At 33.1% G+C, this 18,098-nt stretch overlaps 1 protein-coding gene across 2 annotated transcripts in view; it reads left to right on the top strand.

Annotated features, from left to right (window-relative positions):
* MED30 (Mediator complex subunit 30) overlaps positions 1-18,098 on the top strand; it is a 46,700-nt gene that overhangs the window by 756 nt on the left and 27,846 nt on the right. For both annotated transcript variants that reach the window (XM_089088703.1, XM_089088704.1), the window contains exons 2-4: positions 5,859-6,142; positions 13,212-13,370; positions 16,068-16,166. In XM_089088703.1, coding sequence (XP_088944829.1) covers positions 5,864-6,142; positions 13,212-13,370; positions 16,068-16,166 — 537 coding nt within the window. In that variant the 5' untranslated portion in view covers positions 5,859-5,863. The remainder of the gene's footprint in view (positions 1-5,858; positions 6,143-13,211; positions 13,371-16,067; positions 16,167-18,098) is intronic.

Below are 18,098 nucleotides of genomic sequence, written 5' to 3'. Positions count from 1 at the left end.
TCTTTTTCTCTGGCTTTAGCTCCGAAAATACAATATCAGTTATTTGAGTAGAATTTTAAGACATATAAATAGTTTATTTCCAAAATTTAGGAAATGTATTTGCATATCTTTAAAACCTTATAAATTGGGATTGAGCAAAGTTGTGAAGCTGAAAACAAGTCTGTTGTACTTTGTTTAAGAAGAAGATCTATTTTGCAAAGTTTCACTTCTATAACTCACATATTTTTAAAGGTCATCAAAGGTCAGGACCCTCTAGAGGGAGAAGGAGTGGAGGTGGGTACTTCAAAATATCTTCCCAGGACATACTTTAACCTGTAGACCCATCCCTGAAAGTTTCATTTTCTTAACCTAACCCCTTTCCAAGATAGTCGAAAGTAGCTAAAGTAGAATTTTACCAAATTTACCCTCACCCCCCTAATGTGCAAATATATACCCTGAATTGGTATAAATAGGGGTGGGGGTAAAAATAATTTCCAACAAAAATGATTATTATATTTGGAAAGAGCATAAAAAAGGCATTGAGTGGTATGTTTACTTTATTTGCAAGGCAATAATATGATTTGGTAAAAATTTGCCAAGCTATTTAATGGGCATGGGTTAGGCATCACTAGTTGTCTGTTGCCCAGCTAGCTAGGTTTCCTATTAGTGATTTTAAGAGTTTCCTAGGGCACCAATTCTGAATATAAAGGGAGGCAACAATTTTACCATTTTTTTTTAATGAAGACACAAAAAAGGTGCTTTTCAAAATCCATAGAATATGTTCCAGGATGTTTGTCTAATGATACAGTAAAACTTTTATTTTGTTTAATTCAATGTAATAAAAGTCATATTTATATCATTACTCCATGTTGAAGCAGTTTTGAAATAAAAGTGGTAAGCTTTAGGCTATGAAAACTAAAATTAATTATTCCCAAGCAAAGTTAGTAAAGGCTAATCTTAACCTTGCCTACATTTTCTTTAATCTAAATTTAGTGCTTCAGCAACTCAGTAGAAGGGGCAAGCAACATTTTTTTCTAATAGCTGAAATCCCACTATAAAGGGCATTGTGGCTAGTTGTATTTGACAGATAAAGATTTTGCAAGAAAAGGAGAGACAATAGGGAGAAAAATAACAAAAAAAGAATAATTTGTTAGTATTCTTTTCTTATTCCTAATTAAGAGAGGCAATAAGAATGCTAAGAAAAGGTGGGTATGACAATAGACTGTTCCAATCATCTCAGGTTCTTAAGATATAGATGCCATATGACTGTTGATGCACTATTCATGGCTAGGCACAACCTGACTCTTAATTTTTGCACTGAAATTAGTATAAAAGGGGTAAGGCAAATTGGTGAAATTACAAAATTGGCAACATAAAATGCAGCACTAGTAGGAATAGCAGATATATCAGCCTGTACATATTTTGATAACCACTAGGGGCATATGTGTATAATAAATTTGCAATTTGCACTATGGCAATGAAAAAGAAGAGAAAAGGTTTGATGCAACAAAAACTAAAGAATTGGTGCCCAAAAGAATTTTTTTTTACAATATTTCAAATTAAGTCTGTATCCATATTCATTCCTGAAAGGGGTATTGAATTTGTAAAACAGAAAAAAATGCATTTCTAATTTTGATATTTCTGATCATAGGCAGGACAATCACACTGCCTAAGTAAAGAACAATGTTGGCACAATATATTATTATTTTTTTGTTTTTCATACCAGGGCACTTTGTATCAAAGGAGTTGTCATAGAAACTTTGAAAAGGGCTCATTTGATTGGAAATTGGAATGGCTAGTGCCCTTTTTAATAGTTGAAAGTGCTTGGAAGGCAACTAACACCCCTCCCTCGCCCACCATTTCCCAAAACACATCCAATCATAATTTTGAGATAGCCATTTCGTTCAGAATAGTTGATTTCCAGATAGAAATTATGTTTTGAGGAGGACACTCCCCCACAGCCTTCAGGGCAAGTGTTGCAAGTTATGCCTTGGGGGCGTATAAGGTTTTTCTAGAAATTTTTGTTGTAGAAACTTCAGAAAAGGCTCATTCAATTGGAAATTCAAAGGACTAATGCTCTTTTTAATAGTTGAATGTGATTGGAGGGCAATTAACCCCCCTCTCACACCCACCTTTTCCCCAAACATATCTAATCAAAATTTTGAGATAGCCATTTTATTCAATGTAGTTTTAAGTTTTGGAAATTAGGTCTTTGAGGATGACAACTGCCCCCATAGCCCTCTGGGCAAGGGTTGTAAGTTATGCCCTGGGGGCATATAAGTTTTTTATAGAATGCATTGTTGTAGAAACTTCAAAAAGGGCTCATTTGATTGGAAATTGAAATAGCTAGTACCCTTTTTAATAGTCAGAAGTGATTAGAAGGCAACTAACATCCCTTCCATGCCCACCATTTCCCCAAACACATCTAATTAAAATTTTGAGATAGCCATTTTTTTCCATGTAGTTTAAAGTTCAGGAAATCATACCTTTGAGCAGGACACTCCCCCCACAGTCTTTAGGGCAAGTTTTATAAGTTATGCCCTGGATGCATATAAGGTTTTTATTGAAATCTTTGTTGTAGAAACTTGAAAAAGGGCTTATTCAATTGGAAATTCAAAGGTGCCCTTTTAATAGTCAAAAGTTATTGGAGGGCAACTAACCCCCCTCTTATGCCCACCTTTTCCCAAAACACATCCAATCAGAATTTCGGAAATTAGGTCTTTAAGGATGACAACCCCTCGCCTAAACAGCCCTCAGGGCAAGGGTTGTAAGATATGCCCTGGGGGCATATAACGTTTTTTATAGAAAGCAATGTTGTAGAAACATCAAAAAGGGCTCATTCAATTGGAAATTGAAAGGGCTAGTGCCCTTTTTGATAGTCGATAGTGATTGAAGGTCAACTAACCCCCCTCTCACTCCCACCATTTTCCAAAACATATGCAATCAAAATTTTGACATATCCATTTTGCTCGACATAGTTGAAACCCAAGGCCAGAATATAATTTGCACTTTACTGAAAAAAATACAAATGAATGAGCATTGTCAGTTTAATATACATATACTGATATTTAGTAATCAAAATGTTAATATTATTTGATTTATTCAAGTTATAAAAGTAAAAACATTTATATTTTTTCAGTAAGGTACAAATTATGTTCTGGCCTGGGAAGGCATTGGGGTTTTGAGCCCAACTTATGTTAATTTCTGTTCGTTTTGAGTTTGACTCACTTATTTATTGTAATTTCTGTTCGTTTTGGGTTTCATTTATTTACTGATGCTGATTTGGGGTAGTTTCACACTTGGTAGATTTTTTGATTTTATTTTTGCTCATTTTTTGTTTAATTGAGTTACTTACTTTTCTTTGAAAAACTTATTTTGTGGAAAAGGTTTTTTTTAATTAATTGTATAGTAACTACATTGTTGTATTCTATATGATTAGATAAAAATAAAAGATTTTCAACTGAATGTAAGGAGCCATTCTAAAGTTTAGAATTGGGACTTGGCGTATTTTTTGTTCCTTTACACCTCTTACATTTCCTTTGTGTTTAGTTCTCCCCAAGTCGTGTTGCTACATTCAAAATGATACCAATCATTGCATTTAGAGCACTGGCCACCTCCCCTTGAGTGAGCATTTTTTTTTTGTATTTTTGACAAAAGTCAGATATCATTTTTCTGGACTTACTATTTAAAGGTGAATACAAGGGAAGTGTTGAAAGTTGTCTACCTTGTCCCAGCAATTTAAGGGGCAAGCCCGGTGGGTACCATGGCTCTCTATAACCAACTAACTACTATGTAAACAACTCTCTAGCCCCTCTCCTCCTTACATTCTCCCGCCACATCTAGCACAGCATAATTCCCTTGAGTCCTGTGCATGAAGGGTATGGATGCTGAATGTTTGTTGAAATCAATTCCAATGATTCAGTTAATAAATGTAGGTCAGTATTATATGTCATTGCCTCAAGTGAATTGTTGCTACATGATAGAAGATCTGTGAATTGATTATGAAATATAGGCCAGGATTATAAATCACCATAATCTCAAGCCATTTATTATGAAATGTTAAATTAATTCACTTGTAAAAAATCTCACTGATTTAATAATGTTCATAAAGTATCCCATTTTAGTTGTTTATAACTTTGAACTCCAAAACAAGACCAGTATTGTTGTATTGTTGCTCATCCAGATGTCATTAATCTTCAAATTCTTCTGTGTTAGCACTTTACATTATATTTATTGATTTTTGTTAGACTTGAAAGTAAAAGAACTGCTGGTCAGGTCACTGCTTATTTGGCTCTATCTTGGTGGCATTCTACATACTCCAGCAGATGTTTTGGCTATTTTTCCAATTATTTTCTGATTTCAAATTTTTTATCTTTAGATTTATAATTCCTATTTTTTATACAAAGAATGCAGTTACAGATTTTCTCTGTTATTATTGTACAAAGAACTGATGTTGAAGTGGGAAACATGCAGAGGGGCACTTATTAGAGGAAGTTATTCATGCCTTATACTTTACTATTCATCAAAAACATCCATTTACAATCAGGTTTTATAGCACATTTTGTAATTTTTAATTTGATCTAAACTACTCTTTTTTGTAACTTTAATTGTAGCTGGCTTATAATATCCATGTCTCATCACCTCAAAATTATGTCTTCCTGCAATTAAAAATTGAGAGATAGATTATTGATGGTCCCTATGAAAAATAAATATCACAACGCAAAATTGGCAAATTAAATACAGTTTTGTGTTATGTTATAAAAATTTGAAGTTTTATTGCAAAGATTTACTCACTGAAAATTTGTTTTTAGTTAAAAGAAAAGGGTTGTCACAGTCGACTTGATGTATAAAATTCTTGTTTCTTAGAAACAGAATTATTAATAATATTAAAATTGGAGTTTGAGAATGTGTACAGCTTGTAAGTGAATCAACAGTGGATTTACTGTTGGCTGGTTCCTATGTGGTAAATGCAAAAAAAAACAAAAAACATCTGCACCAGTTGAGAAAGTGTAATATCAAAATAAAAATTTTGGTCGTCTATTTTGTAAATATTCATCAGACTTTTGCTCTAAGATTAGTTACATTTTTCCTGTCTTTCCTGTTGATAGTAGTTTTAATTTCTTATTAATCAAATCACAATTTCATAAAATATACATTGTTTTCTTTCATCTATTTATCTGACTCTTTGGATAGGGGGGGGGGGAGGGTAAAATACGAAAGTATAGTTATAGTTCCCTCATTTTCCAATGAGTGAAATTTTACTTGCACACTGGAGGGGCTTTGGAATCTCCATAATACGTCTCTGTACAGCCCAGGCTAATATTAGAGGAAGGAGGACATCCTCCCACTTGGGGACAGTTATGATGAAAACACTGTGCTCCTATGCATCAAAACTGAAAATGAAAAGGCCCTTTGTGGGCTTGTGATAGTGATCTTTTTGAAATAAATATCTTATCATTTATCTTTTATCTAAAAGGGGGCAATAAAAATGCCAAGTTGACACTATTTGGTGTCACTTAAATATTTCAATAACTTAATTATTTCTTTAAAAGTGTCCCTTGTTCTTTTAGTTGAACAGTAACAGCCCCTGTTACTGTTCTCTGGGTACAACAGTTTTCTTGCACACTCAAGAAAGTCCCAATGCTCTGGTTCTTAGTAGACATGTTCAAAACAAAGAATGACATATTTCTGAGAATTTCTAAGAAATTACCCTTAGATTTTCACTTGGGTAACACATTTGCTCCCTATTCTAAAACAGGGTTATGCACATCTAAAATGAGCATAACCATTTCACAGTAAAAACAAGTGTAAAATATATTTTTGTTTTATACCATTAGCAGATTCATGGCTAAATTAAAAAGCTGCCCTTTTTATTTTAGTAGATATGTACAGTCAGCAAGGACCACCTTCAGCCCCTTCTCAGCCTTTGACTTCACCTCTGCCTCAACCAGGTACACCATCAAACCTACCTATTTCCGCTAGTCAGTCGTCACCAGGCAGCTTTGGAGGATCATTCTCTCAGTCCAGTACACAACCTCAGTCCCAATCAGTTCCCAAGGAGGTTGCCTTAAATCTAGCTAGTCTTTGCAAGGTTGGTCAAGATACAGTCCAGGACATTGTTTTCAGAGCACAAGAAATTTTTCAGCTTTTGAGAACAGTACAGGTTAGTTTAACATTGGCAAAAGTGTTTAAACTAGTAATGTTAAGCCTGGAATCAAGTTCTTTTGCTAAGGAATTTGCCTTTGCTTTTGAATTTTTATTTTTTTTTTTCAAAAGAAAAGGAGATGAAAGAGCAAATAATTTAACATTGTTTCTAGTCCCCTTTATTTTAGATTTTTTTTTCAATTTTTCTCATTCTAATTTGTAAGTCTTTTGTAGCCTGAATCGTTTTTAATATGATTTGAGCTAAATAGGGTACTAAAAAAATACTTTTTCTGTGACTCTGAATCACTTTTTGTGCTTGATTTTGTTTGAGATTGAATTCCAGTTGTATTTACATTTCCTTTGTAATGTGGTGTTGTAGCCATTTTTTTTGTGACTTTCAAATGGTATGTCCCAAGTATAATTTATTATTTTAGAGCAATAATAGTGCATATACAGAAATACTATCTTAGAATTACACTTTATTTGCTTAAAACCCAGTTTATTCTCTATTTCCTGACACTCAATCAACATTGATACTTCCAAGAATGCATAAAGTATGCATGCTAATTTTTTTGCTTCTTTTATAAAATATGTTGTTCGTTTTCAATTGTCTTGATGTTTTATGCTCTGATTGCTCCAGTTTATGCTCTTATCGAAATATTTTGTTTCTTAAAACAAAACATCAGTATTTTAGGCTTAAAACAAGTAACAACCTTTCCTCCCATTTTTGTAAAAGAAGGTTTCAGATTTTTGGTTGCAATTCAGTCTCCACGAAAGAGATGGATATAATGTTATTAACCTCAAAATGTATGTCAGAAACTAATCATAGCTAAACCAAGTAGTAAAAGTTGCAAGCTCATTGTTGCCAAAGATGACCTGGGTTTCTCAGCCAATTGCCACCTTAATATACAAAACCAATATCAGTGCTGATGTAATAAAACTGGAGAATGGCGATTGCTCATGAATAGTACCAGAGGAGCACATCATAATGACAGGGGGGGGGGGTCTTTTGTAGATCATGGCCTGACATTATTCTGCTACCAAATAGTTTGACATTCTCTGCATAATACAGTTAGAAACAAAGTGCAAAACCCCTTCTTATATGCTAAAATGTTAGCAGCAGGGAAGGAGGGGCTGCTGTGTGTTCCACTAACCGACATTGCTTCTCCAGTCACACAGATCAAAAACCGATGTGTGATGTTTCATGTCTAGAGTGAACCATGGCACGTTGTGACCAAGAGTTTAAAAATATGTTAAAAAACTGCCTATGGAGAAAAATTGCCATTATTAGCTGATTCAGAAATGGTAACTACTATTTTGATTAATCTTGATAGTAAGAAGTCATTTTAAAAACAAATTTACAGAAATTTTGAAAAAGAAACTGAAACCCGTCGAAAATGGTGTCAGATCAAAATGGAGAAGATCTTAATGATCTTACTAAATACACTGGTTTCATGGCTGGTGAAAGACTATTGAGAGTATTATAGAGCAGTCTTTTATTTTCTGCATTGTAACTAAGGACGTTTCTGTTTATAATCGTATTTTGTTGCGTAGATTTTGTGTTTTCAGTTAAGTGATATTTTTTTCAGAATTCTGTAAATTTAGAAAAATCTTACAGTTTGTTTGAACCAATAGTGCAGATATTTATGTCGATATCAACTGCGAAGCAATAATTTCGTTCGTTCTATGTTTCACCTTTGCTCTTTACTTCCATCAGAAAAAACTTTGTTTTATTAATTTCAAACAAGGTGCAATATACCTATATATCTGCTAAACGTTGCAATTGGAAGGGGGAAGTAGTTGCAAAGGCGAATTGTCATCCTTGCTTCTCTAATCACTCAGATTGGGTGATCTTTGCATCTTTAGATCTTTGCATGAATCCTCTGTAAATAAGGAACAAAACGCCTATGTTCTCCTAAAATTTTGTGGGTAAGATGGGCGGTGGTGGGGTTAATTTGAGGGGTCACAGGCGCTCTTTATGCTTCCATTAATACAGATTGAAAATCCTTGTGGGGTTTCACTTAAAAACAGATGTGACATGTTCATTTTTCTGCTGAAAAGTTGGCTGTAGTGTCACTATATTAAATTAATTTCCCGTTATTTTACTTTTTCTTGTTTGTAGGATGCATAAACTAGTCGAACCAAAACTCGTTTCTCACTTATTCAGCAAATTCATTTGTCAATAATTTACCCTATCTAGAGCCATCAATAGCCGAATGGTGGGGAGACGGAAGGTTAACGGGTTTGTTCAAAAGGCTTACAGAATAAAATCGAGGTTCGGCTTAAACGCCGAACTTCGTGCAACAATTCTACGTTATACCATTTTTTACGAAGAAGCCTATTGTATTTATTATACATGCAGCAGAGCCATCTAAGGTCGTTCTTGCATTTTTCTAGATGCCGTTCGAGTAATGCAAGTGATATCATTCTCTTGGTAATTTGTTTAAACCATTCCCCCTAAAAAAAAAAAAGTAAAATGGTACAACGAATCAAACCAGGGCTGGTCACCCTACCATCCTCTTAAATTCTTTGTACGCAGTCAAAAACTACTCGCAGATGCCTTAGAACATTCAGTTCGTTCCACTTACCATCAAAATAAAAGTAAAACAAAAAGAAAGACATTAGCTTCCTAACACAACCATGCAACCATAAGAGGCCTTCTCTCCTCATTTCGTTGTAGGAGCAACAGGTTAGCTCAATCAGTTTTTTTTGTGCGCTCGATCTCAGTGCAATAGACCTAAATATTTGTGCAATAGTGCAATAGACCTAAGTACAAAAAGAGCTTAATTTATGCACATTTCTTAACGATCACATTAAAACGTTTGCCATTGGAAAACAGTGAATTTTTGAACCAATATAGGTATATTTGTTTTAACACTGATCAGTGAACTTAAACTTTGATGAGCTGGTCGAAATATACTACACCAGTCATTCGTACATAAATTTGGTCTTGGCACTTTAGAGGATAGTTACTTGGACCAGGGACCAAAAGCCCTATTGTCTTAAAAATAGTTTGAGGCCATGGTCCCCTTACGAAAAAAAACGAGACCGAAAAAGTCCCTAAAAGTTTTTTTCTAAGCAGCTCGAATTATTGTGCTTAAACTATTTGGCCAAGAGGGTTCGAATATATAAAGACAAATATAAGTTCCCCAAAAACTGGTTAAAAAATTTTTTTTTTTTTTTTTTTTTTTTTTTTTTTTTTTTTTTTAACGGCTTGGAACTTACGCCTGTAAGTTTTTTTTGCCAAAAGTGCTCTCTTGCACGAAAAAACTGAGACCATAAATATGAATAAATAAATTCAAAAAAATATATAATGGTTTAGTTGGAAGTGGGGTCTAAACCAAATAAGATCCAACAAACAGTATAAACAGGGGCCAACAAGCTGTCTTCCGTGAACAATTTGAAATTTAAATCTTGCGTTCCTGGCCAAGTTGGATCTTAATGTATAAATTATGGTCTTGAAATGTCCTCGTCAGAATTGTGCCCCCCCCCCGAAAAAAAACAAACCAAAAGCTTTTTTCTGCAATTAACATAAAAAAATAAGGGTCTTTTCTTGTGCTAAAGGGGACCACTTCTTAAAGGGGGAGGGTGCTAGGAGGCCTGGAGAATGGTGAAAAGCTGTGTAGTCTCTGATCATTTTGAGCATACACGAAAATGAAGAACAAAAAAACGAAGAAAACAAAAGGTCGCACCAAACAGAGATGGTTTACGACAAAAGCAGAATAAAGAAATTATTTAAATATTCATATTTAAATAATATATTTAAATATATAATATATTTGAATATTTATATCGTAATTATTATGTTTCAGAAGCAGAATAACAAAATTATTTAAATATTATATTTAAATATTATATTTGAATACATAATATATTTAAATATATATATATCGTAATTATTATATATCAAAAGCTGATTTAAATTTTTATCTTTAAATAATGCATTGAAATATATTTAAATATTTATATCGTAATTATTATATTTCAAAGCAAAATAACAAAATTATTTAAATATTTATATTTGAATAATATATTTAAATACATATACATAATATATTTAAATCATTATATCGTAATTATTACGACCAAAGTGGGAGACGAAGTAGAAACTTAGCATACTTAAAGAAAACAGATCGAAATTTACGTTTATTAAACTTGTGAAAAATTTTCCAAACAGGACTCAAATACAAGAACTGAGGGAAAGGGCAATTGTATTATATAGACGAGCTAGAAGTTTTCTGTTGAACCTCAACTTCTTTGAAGTAATTTTACTATATGCAAAACCAATTTGCTTCTGTAGATGGCCGATAAGCAATCGACGGTATTTTTTTTAGAGTTGAACCGATATGAAGGCCAATGTAAGTAATGAACTGGACTGGCTTAACATTTGTATTTCCAAGAGCAATTGTAAAACCATTGGGGATTGATTTCCAATTGAAAAGCAGGATTTCCGACTTTTCTGCGTTAAATTCTAATCCGAGGTGCTTATAATCATTCTGGAGGATGTTAAAGCATGTACAAACATGAAAATTTGTAAAAACTTGTATCTTTTTGTTTATTTAACTTTAAATAATTTTAATTTCTTAGTAATCATTCTTATTTATAATTTTTTATTAATATTTTAATTTATTTACTTAAATTTATATATTTTAAATGAAAATTTTAAGCTAGTCAAATAATGAAGGAAACGGTCTGTTTTTCTACAATATTTTCCTTAGCTGTCAACAAGTTTCATGGGCCAGCTATAAACTTATGACAAGGTAGCTTCAGCGGAATAATACCCTACTCCGCCTCTGAGTAAATTCAGTCCTACTGACGCCCGTGCTCGCACATTCTTGTCTATTGTACACCCTGGAATTGGGTTCTTCATTTCTTGTTTTTGAGGTTCAATTACTTCGTTTTTTCAATGCTTTTAAACTTTTCTAAACTATTCTATACTTTTGTTTAGACACAACTCCTTAAATGTTCCAGCAAGTGATACTATAATAATTGTAAATCTGTTTTTATCATAGGGGATAAGATTTTGAAAGTCATGTTCAGTATGTCGATTCCTCATATCTTTTTGAAGTAATCCGTTTTTTCTTTTGTTCAAAAAACTCGGGAGCTTTTGAAACATTTACAATAACAATAACAAAGGCTATTCTATAAAGTGAATTTGAAAACAGAGTTCTAACATTTTGAAAATATTGTTTCTTTTGTGACAGAAAGAATAACTTTTTATACCTATCTTAATACATACTTGAACAAAAGGATTGTGGAGTCTTGCACACCTCCAATGGGAAAAAACTTTCGCATAAATCCGAATTTCTTGTTGAACCCGTGGTGGATCCGGGGGGGGGGGGGAGGGGGCGCGTGCCCCCTAACGTAGTCTAAAGTAGTGTAATTTAATTAATTAACGCAAGTTTGCGTTAATTAAAATTGCCCTTAATGAACGTTTATCGGATCAACCTATTTTGCCCCCCCCCCTAAAAAAAATCCTGGATCCGCTCCTGTGTTGAACTCCCAGATAACTCAAACGATTAAAATAACCTACTTACAGTTATGTATGATTCTTTCTATTAACCTCTTATATTGCCTATATTATTTGCCTACTATAGTTGTATTCTTGAACGTGTGCCCACAACAAAGTTTGGGGCAGTCTGTGCTCATGTTTCTGTCAAGAGGGAAACTTCAGGTCTGATAGTTAATCTTTTCTATTTAAAAACATGGGTAAATCTAAGACATTTCTAAGGTAGACTGCGCAAGTTTTGTAGCTTCTGTTTCATTTATGAACATTACAGTCGCAGGTATACACAGTTCTGTTCTTTATGGAGATCAGAAGACGTTTATGTAGGTATGGGGTTGAATAAGCCAAAAAAAGCGTATTCATAGTGTACTCCTCCTTTACTTACCTTCTTCTCTCTAGAGGAAGGAGGTAAGTAAATGAAAGGGAGCATTTGGCCTTCCAATGATAGTCTAAGGGCTTTTTTTTTATTTAGAAAAACCTAAAAGATCTTGTAATCTTAAACGAAATCTTAATATGGCAAGTTCCATGTCCTAAAGTGAATTATAACGTAGATATTGGAAATATATTACAATAGAAAGACGTTGCTATGACAATTGATTTGGGGAAAAAATGGACAAGAGAGTTACACAATTTGTTACTAAATTGTTTTGTTGCTTTATAAGTTACAGGTTAAGGGGATTGTTACTAAGCTGTTTAGCACTTTGTTCCATTTGGATCCGCTCCTTGCCTAGGTAATTGAACAAAATAACCTGTGTCATATCTAGTGTTGAATACAATTACACAATTTGTAACGGTAGTGGCCGTTAGTAGAAACATCTCTGATTGGCCCAGAAATGGGTGTAGCTGCAGAAGCCCATCAAATCCACAATATATTTCACGATAGATTTATCTGTCTATAACATACGCTGTTTGACGGGCTTTTACCAAGGACATTAAATCACCCGTCAAATCCACAATATATTTCACGATAGATTTATATCTATCGTGAAATATGGAAATAGGCTTATTGCCGAGGTAGTTGAAAAAAATAACCTACATTATATCTAGTGTTGAATTGTTTCCTGCGATCTTTTGTCTCCTCTTTCCGTGAGATTTTGGGAAAACTGGTAAGCCTGTAGAGTTCCTGGTATTTAGTTCTAAATTATATCCTTTACTAATATTATATTTCTCCTTAATTTTGTTTTGGTGGTAATTCGACGAAGAACTGGCCCACCCGGTGCCAAAGGAACGTAGTATTAATTACAGTGACCCCTTTGACCTTTTGGCTGCAGATTCTTTGGTAATCTTCAGCCACTCTTTGTCCCATCATTTGTCATGTCTCGGTAGATTCGCTCTCTAGTCTTAAATAGTCCAATCAATCTTCACAAGCCTATTACTGTTTTCGCCCTTACCTTATTTGCTGTTACCGTTCCAACCACCCAATAATTTTGGTGCTGTTTTCGCCCTTACCTTACTGTTACTGTTTTCGCCCTTATCTTATCTGCTGTTACCGTTCCAGCCACCCAATAGTTTTGGTGCTGTTTTCGCCCTTACCTTACTGTTACAGTTTTCGCCCTTACCTTATTTTCTGTTACCGTTCCAGCCACCCAATAATTTTGGTGCTGTAGTAGCCGCAAACAACGAAAAGAAAATGAAAATTCTAGAACAGATGAAAACAATCCGTACACTTTTCAACAGACTGAAGAAGATTTGTGACAAGTTGGATGAAGTTGCAGAAGATCCAGAGGAGAGAACTCTTGAGGTAGCGCATCTCCTTAATCTATATTAGTTTTTCAAAATTCCCCCTCTTCACCCCCTCTCTTCTTAGGTTTGATATAGAGTTGAACATTGAATATCGAAGGCCATATTAATTTCATTGGTTATTTTACCAAATCTTTGGAGAATCATTTAGTTACTCCGATTTAGCTTTCACTTGTAATAAAAGCAGTAATCTGTCTTTAATCCTTATTTATTTATTTATTTAATATACATAAAAATACAAAAACACATTAACCCCCAACTGAGAGCAGAGCTCGTAAGGTTGGGTCTGTAAATACTGGGACATACACAAAACAAAACTTCTCGTCATAATAATAATAATAATAATAGCAAAATTAATTTAATTAAAAAAAAAACAATAAAAACAAAAACTTAGAAAACAAGGAATAAAAGAAAAGAAGGGAGAAAAGAACTGCTGTGCAGGAAAGAAATCCTTGATTTATTATGATAAAAAAAATCAGTAAGCATGTACTTTTTCGCGAGAATCTAGAGAGACACTTTAGTCAAAACAAACAAATGAGCAAAAAACGTATAATTTTGGGAAATTCAGAGCATTTTATTGGTCTTATGTCGGTAACTGTACTGATTATTGTAATTTTGTTTTCTAAGTAATTGAGTTTTACTGCTCAAGTCTGGTAGTGGCTATTGTTTCTATAACAGTTTATTCCAGGATTTTCAGAATATACTTGCCAATTATTGTTGACCACATAGATGGACATATTTTAAATGAGTGTGTTCTTCCTTTTGTATAATAGCTGATTTGGAAGCCTCGCTACTTGCATATTCATGTCCTGAATTATTTAAATGTATGATTAAGAGCTATTGATTTTGGCTAATGTGAACAAAAAAGCTTCAAAGTTCTGATTTAGTCACCATAAGATACATTCTTCGTGTGTTGTACCATTGTCCTTCCGTTTGGTACCGTCTGGCACCATTCTGCCTTTGGCCCCTTCAGTACTATCAGCATAATCCAATTTTCTGCACGTTACTAGACTAATTGGTAGTCTTTGAATAAATCAAATTAGCTTAGTGATATGTGCTGTTAGTTGCAAAAGTAAAACAAAAGTAAAATTCTAATGAAACAAAAAAGTAGAAAAAAGTCAAAGAATAATATAAAATCCAATTTTTCTAAAATAAAAATTTTAAAAAGTAAAATTTAGTTGTAAAACAAAAGTGAAATTCTAATAAAACAGAACAGTAGAATAAAATAAAACTCAACTTTTTTAAAATAAAAAAGGAGTAAAACTCAAATAAAAAGTAAAATTAAGTAGTGTAAAACAAAAGTGAAATTTTAATAAAACAAAAAAGCAGGATAAAACAAAACTCAACTTTTCTAAAATAAAAAAAGTAGTAAAAATTCTATAAAGTAAAATTTAGTTGTAAAACAAAAGTAAAACTCCAATAAAACAAAAAAGTAGAATAAAGTAAAATTCAACTTTTCTAAAATAAAAAAAAGTAGTAAAAATCCTAAAAAGTAAAATTTTGTCGTAAAATAGAAGTAAAATACTAATAAAACAAAAAAGTAGAATAAAATAAAATCCAAATTTTCTAAGATAAACAAGTAGTAAACATTCTAAAAAGTTAAATTTAGTTGTAAAACAAAAGTAAAATTCTAATAAAACAAAAAAATAGTATAAAATAAAATTCAACTTTCCTGAAATAAAAAAGCAGTATAAATTCAAAAAAGTAAAATTTAGTAGTAAAACAAAAGCAAAATTCTAATAAAACAAAAAAGTAGAAAAAAATAAAAGTCAACTTTTCTAAAATAAAAAAGTAGTAAAAATTCTAAAAAGTAAAATTTAGTAGTAAACCAAAAGTAAAATTCTAATAAAACAAAAAGTAGAATAAAAAAAATTCAACTTTCCTAAAATAAAACAGTAGTAAAAATTCTAAAAAGTAAAATTTAGTAGTAAAACAAAAGTAAAATTCTAATAAAGCAAAAAAGCAGAACAAAGTAAAACCGAGAAACTAAAATTAAAATCATCAGTAAAGCAGTTTTAACATAATTACGTTAAGTAATATGAGCTAGAACTGACAAACAACGTAATTAATCCAAACAAAATCATTAGGAGAAAAGTGCTCTTAGCATGATTCATTTCTTCTGAATTTTCACCTTGGTATTGTGCAAAGCACGCTCCTGAAGTGTTTGGATGTTTTTAAGGGTAATATCAATCCAGTGAAAAGCATAAACATTAGGGAAAGAGAAATTTTGAGAACTAAGAGGTTTATAAGAGAAAGAAACATTGGAATTTGGATAATCACGTATTAAGCGAAAGGCCAATTTTACTAAAAGTAGATTATTCTTTATGAACCATCCATGATTGGACGATTTTGATGTTATTAGTCCCAAGATGTTTCAACTATATCTGTGAAACACGTATATTTTCTGATCAGAACTCAATTGACACAATTCCTACTGCCCATCGGCCCTTACATGGCATAAATTGTCTATATAAAAGACAAATAGTCAAAGCTGAATTCTTGAAGTTTTGAGATATAATAGTCTTGCTGGGAGACCTCAATAATATCATATAGTAATGCTAGAAGAATATTCACGTAGATTATTTTGTTCAAACTCTTAAAATTTGTTACTGTCATGGTATTTTTGACTATTAAACTTAATTAGGAATTTCCTATTTGTATTTCAATTTCGACTTTTCTTGTTTTCTTCTCATTCTAGTCTTGGATACCCATGAAAGGGGTAGAAAATGAATTTCAAAATTACAAAGACTCAGATGCATACAGAGTTGCTAATGAAGAGCGAAGAGAACTTTTAGAGGTAAATAAGATCGAAGTATTTGCAGAATGTTCAAGTTTGTGGCAGTCACATTATAGTTAGAAAAATAGACTTATAGGCAGAATCAATGAGAATGGGTAACTGATAAGAATCGGATTTTCCGCGATTTAACATGCAAAGATAGGAACTGGAAACTTGCCAAACGCAGCGTAGTGACTAGAGAAAGCATTAAAAGTGTCTAAATAAGTAAAAAAAATTCAACAAGAACTGGATAATTGATATGATAGTGATATAGGCCTAGCCTAATCTGTATGTTTATATCATTTAAAGGTGAAGTCTCTGTGTAAGTAATAAATTACCCGTATTGATTTGTTTTTCAAGAACTAATTTAACTCAATTAGCCTATCTAGGCTACAGAAAGTAGGCCTAGGTTGAAACTGGTAGGCCTACTAGTTAAATGGTTTTTGGCTCTTTACTTTCACCAGCATTTCAAACTGCTTAAAAATTTCAAGTATTTGGCTGTTTAGGGTGGACTAATCTACTGTTTAAGAGACATACACTAGTCCTAGCCCTATAATTTCGCCAGAGTCTAGATGGCGTTGGTGAACTTATTGGCACTAGCAGGAGTTTCCACTATTATCAATAAACTGTACTCTTTGGGCAGAATGACGATTCTATTTTCAATGAAAATCTTTTTATTGCGACGAATGCCAATGAGTTTATGTCACACTTAGGAAAAGTCAAGAAACAGATATACCGTTTGATTTACCAACTAGTAAATGGTATGAAAAATATTAGACATTATAAGAAATTGTAAAATTTCGAGATTTATTAAGCACAAGAGCGAAAGGGACAGGGTCTCAAACCTCCGACCCTATATGCATGGCAGCATCTGTATCAACCGTGTCAGATACAGGTATGGATCCAAAATTAAATAGAGTAGTCAACATATCGTCAGTCGGGTATCAAAAGGACGTATCTCTATAAATGTATTTTTAGAAAAGCAAAAATAGCTCACAATTTTTTTCTTCTATGAAAATCATTTTATTGCGACGAATGCCAATGAGTTTATGTCACACTTTAGTTAAAAGTAAAACAATATACTCCAAAGAGTCCTTTAGTGTGTCTTCGTCTTCCTCCCATGACTGTTTTATCTTTACCTTAAACTATGTATTTTACCATGAGGTTTACCCTTTATCACCCTCTATACCTACCTCTGTATCAACCTCTAAGTCCTACCTCTCTACTAACTTCCGTGTCTATTAACGGGTATAAAAGGCGGGAGCACACGAGGTGCTGTGAGATTATTTTGGGCCTCTACTCTGTCAGAAAACGCCTTCCTTTATCCTTATACCCGGAAGGGAAGCCCTGCCTTCGTGGCCTCGGATTTTTGTTAGGATGGACCTCCAGTAAGGCTATCTGACCAGAATCGTAACTGGAAACAGAACTGTTCTTGACAACAACCTTGAGTAAGTTATAGTATAGTAGATGACATAGTATTGCACCGGTTTTGTGATAATACGCAGTTTTTCTGTTTTCTTATTTTGTTTAGGCATGTGTTTTGGGGCTATTTTTATCCTTTTCCTAGCTATTTTATTTGCTATGGGTTGCCTTTTCGGTGTGCACTATCTACATTCATAAATGGTATGAAAAATTGCAATTTAATAAGCTTGAGATTGTATGTAAAGTGCGTCGACTTGTCTCTGCCCAGTTGCCCCAGGTTGATACAAAACTTATCTTCAACTGAGTTCCTAGAAACTTTTTGGTATTTGGTTTTAAGTTGGCTTTAGTGCTTTCCTTATGCTTGACGAGTATTAGTCCTTGACATACACCGAGAAGATCCACTGTTTTTTTTAGATGGTAAACATCATAACGATTTAAATTGTGCCAAAAGTGTGAGCAGGATGTTAAACCCATGGGAGACAGCTATTACGCTAGTATTTTGACTTGCAAATTCATCAGTTTTGAGCTATA

Source organism: Artemia sp. Qi Xiang Cuo, chromosome 5 (assembly GCF_049724085.1).
Source record: "Artemia sp. Qi Xiang Cuo chromosome 5, ASM4972408v1, whole genome shotgun sequence".
Taxonomy (NCBI): Eukaryota; Metazoa; Arthropoda; class Branchiopoda; order Anostraca; family Artemiidae; genus Artemia; species Artemia sp. Qi Xiang Cuo.
This window is presented reverse-complemented; position numbering and strand designations above follow the sequence as displayed.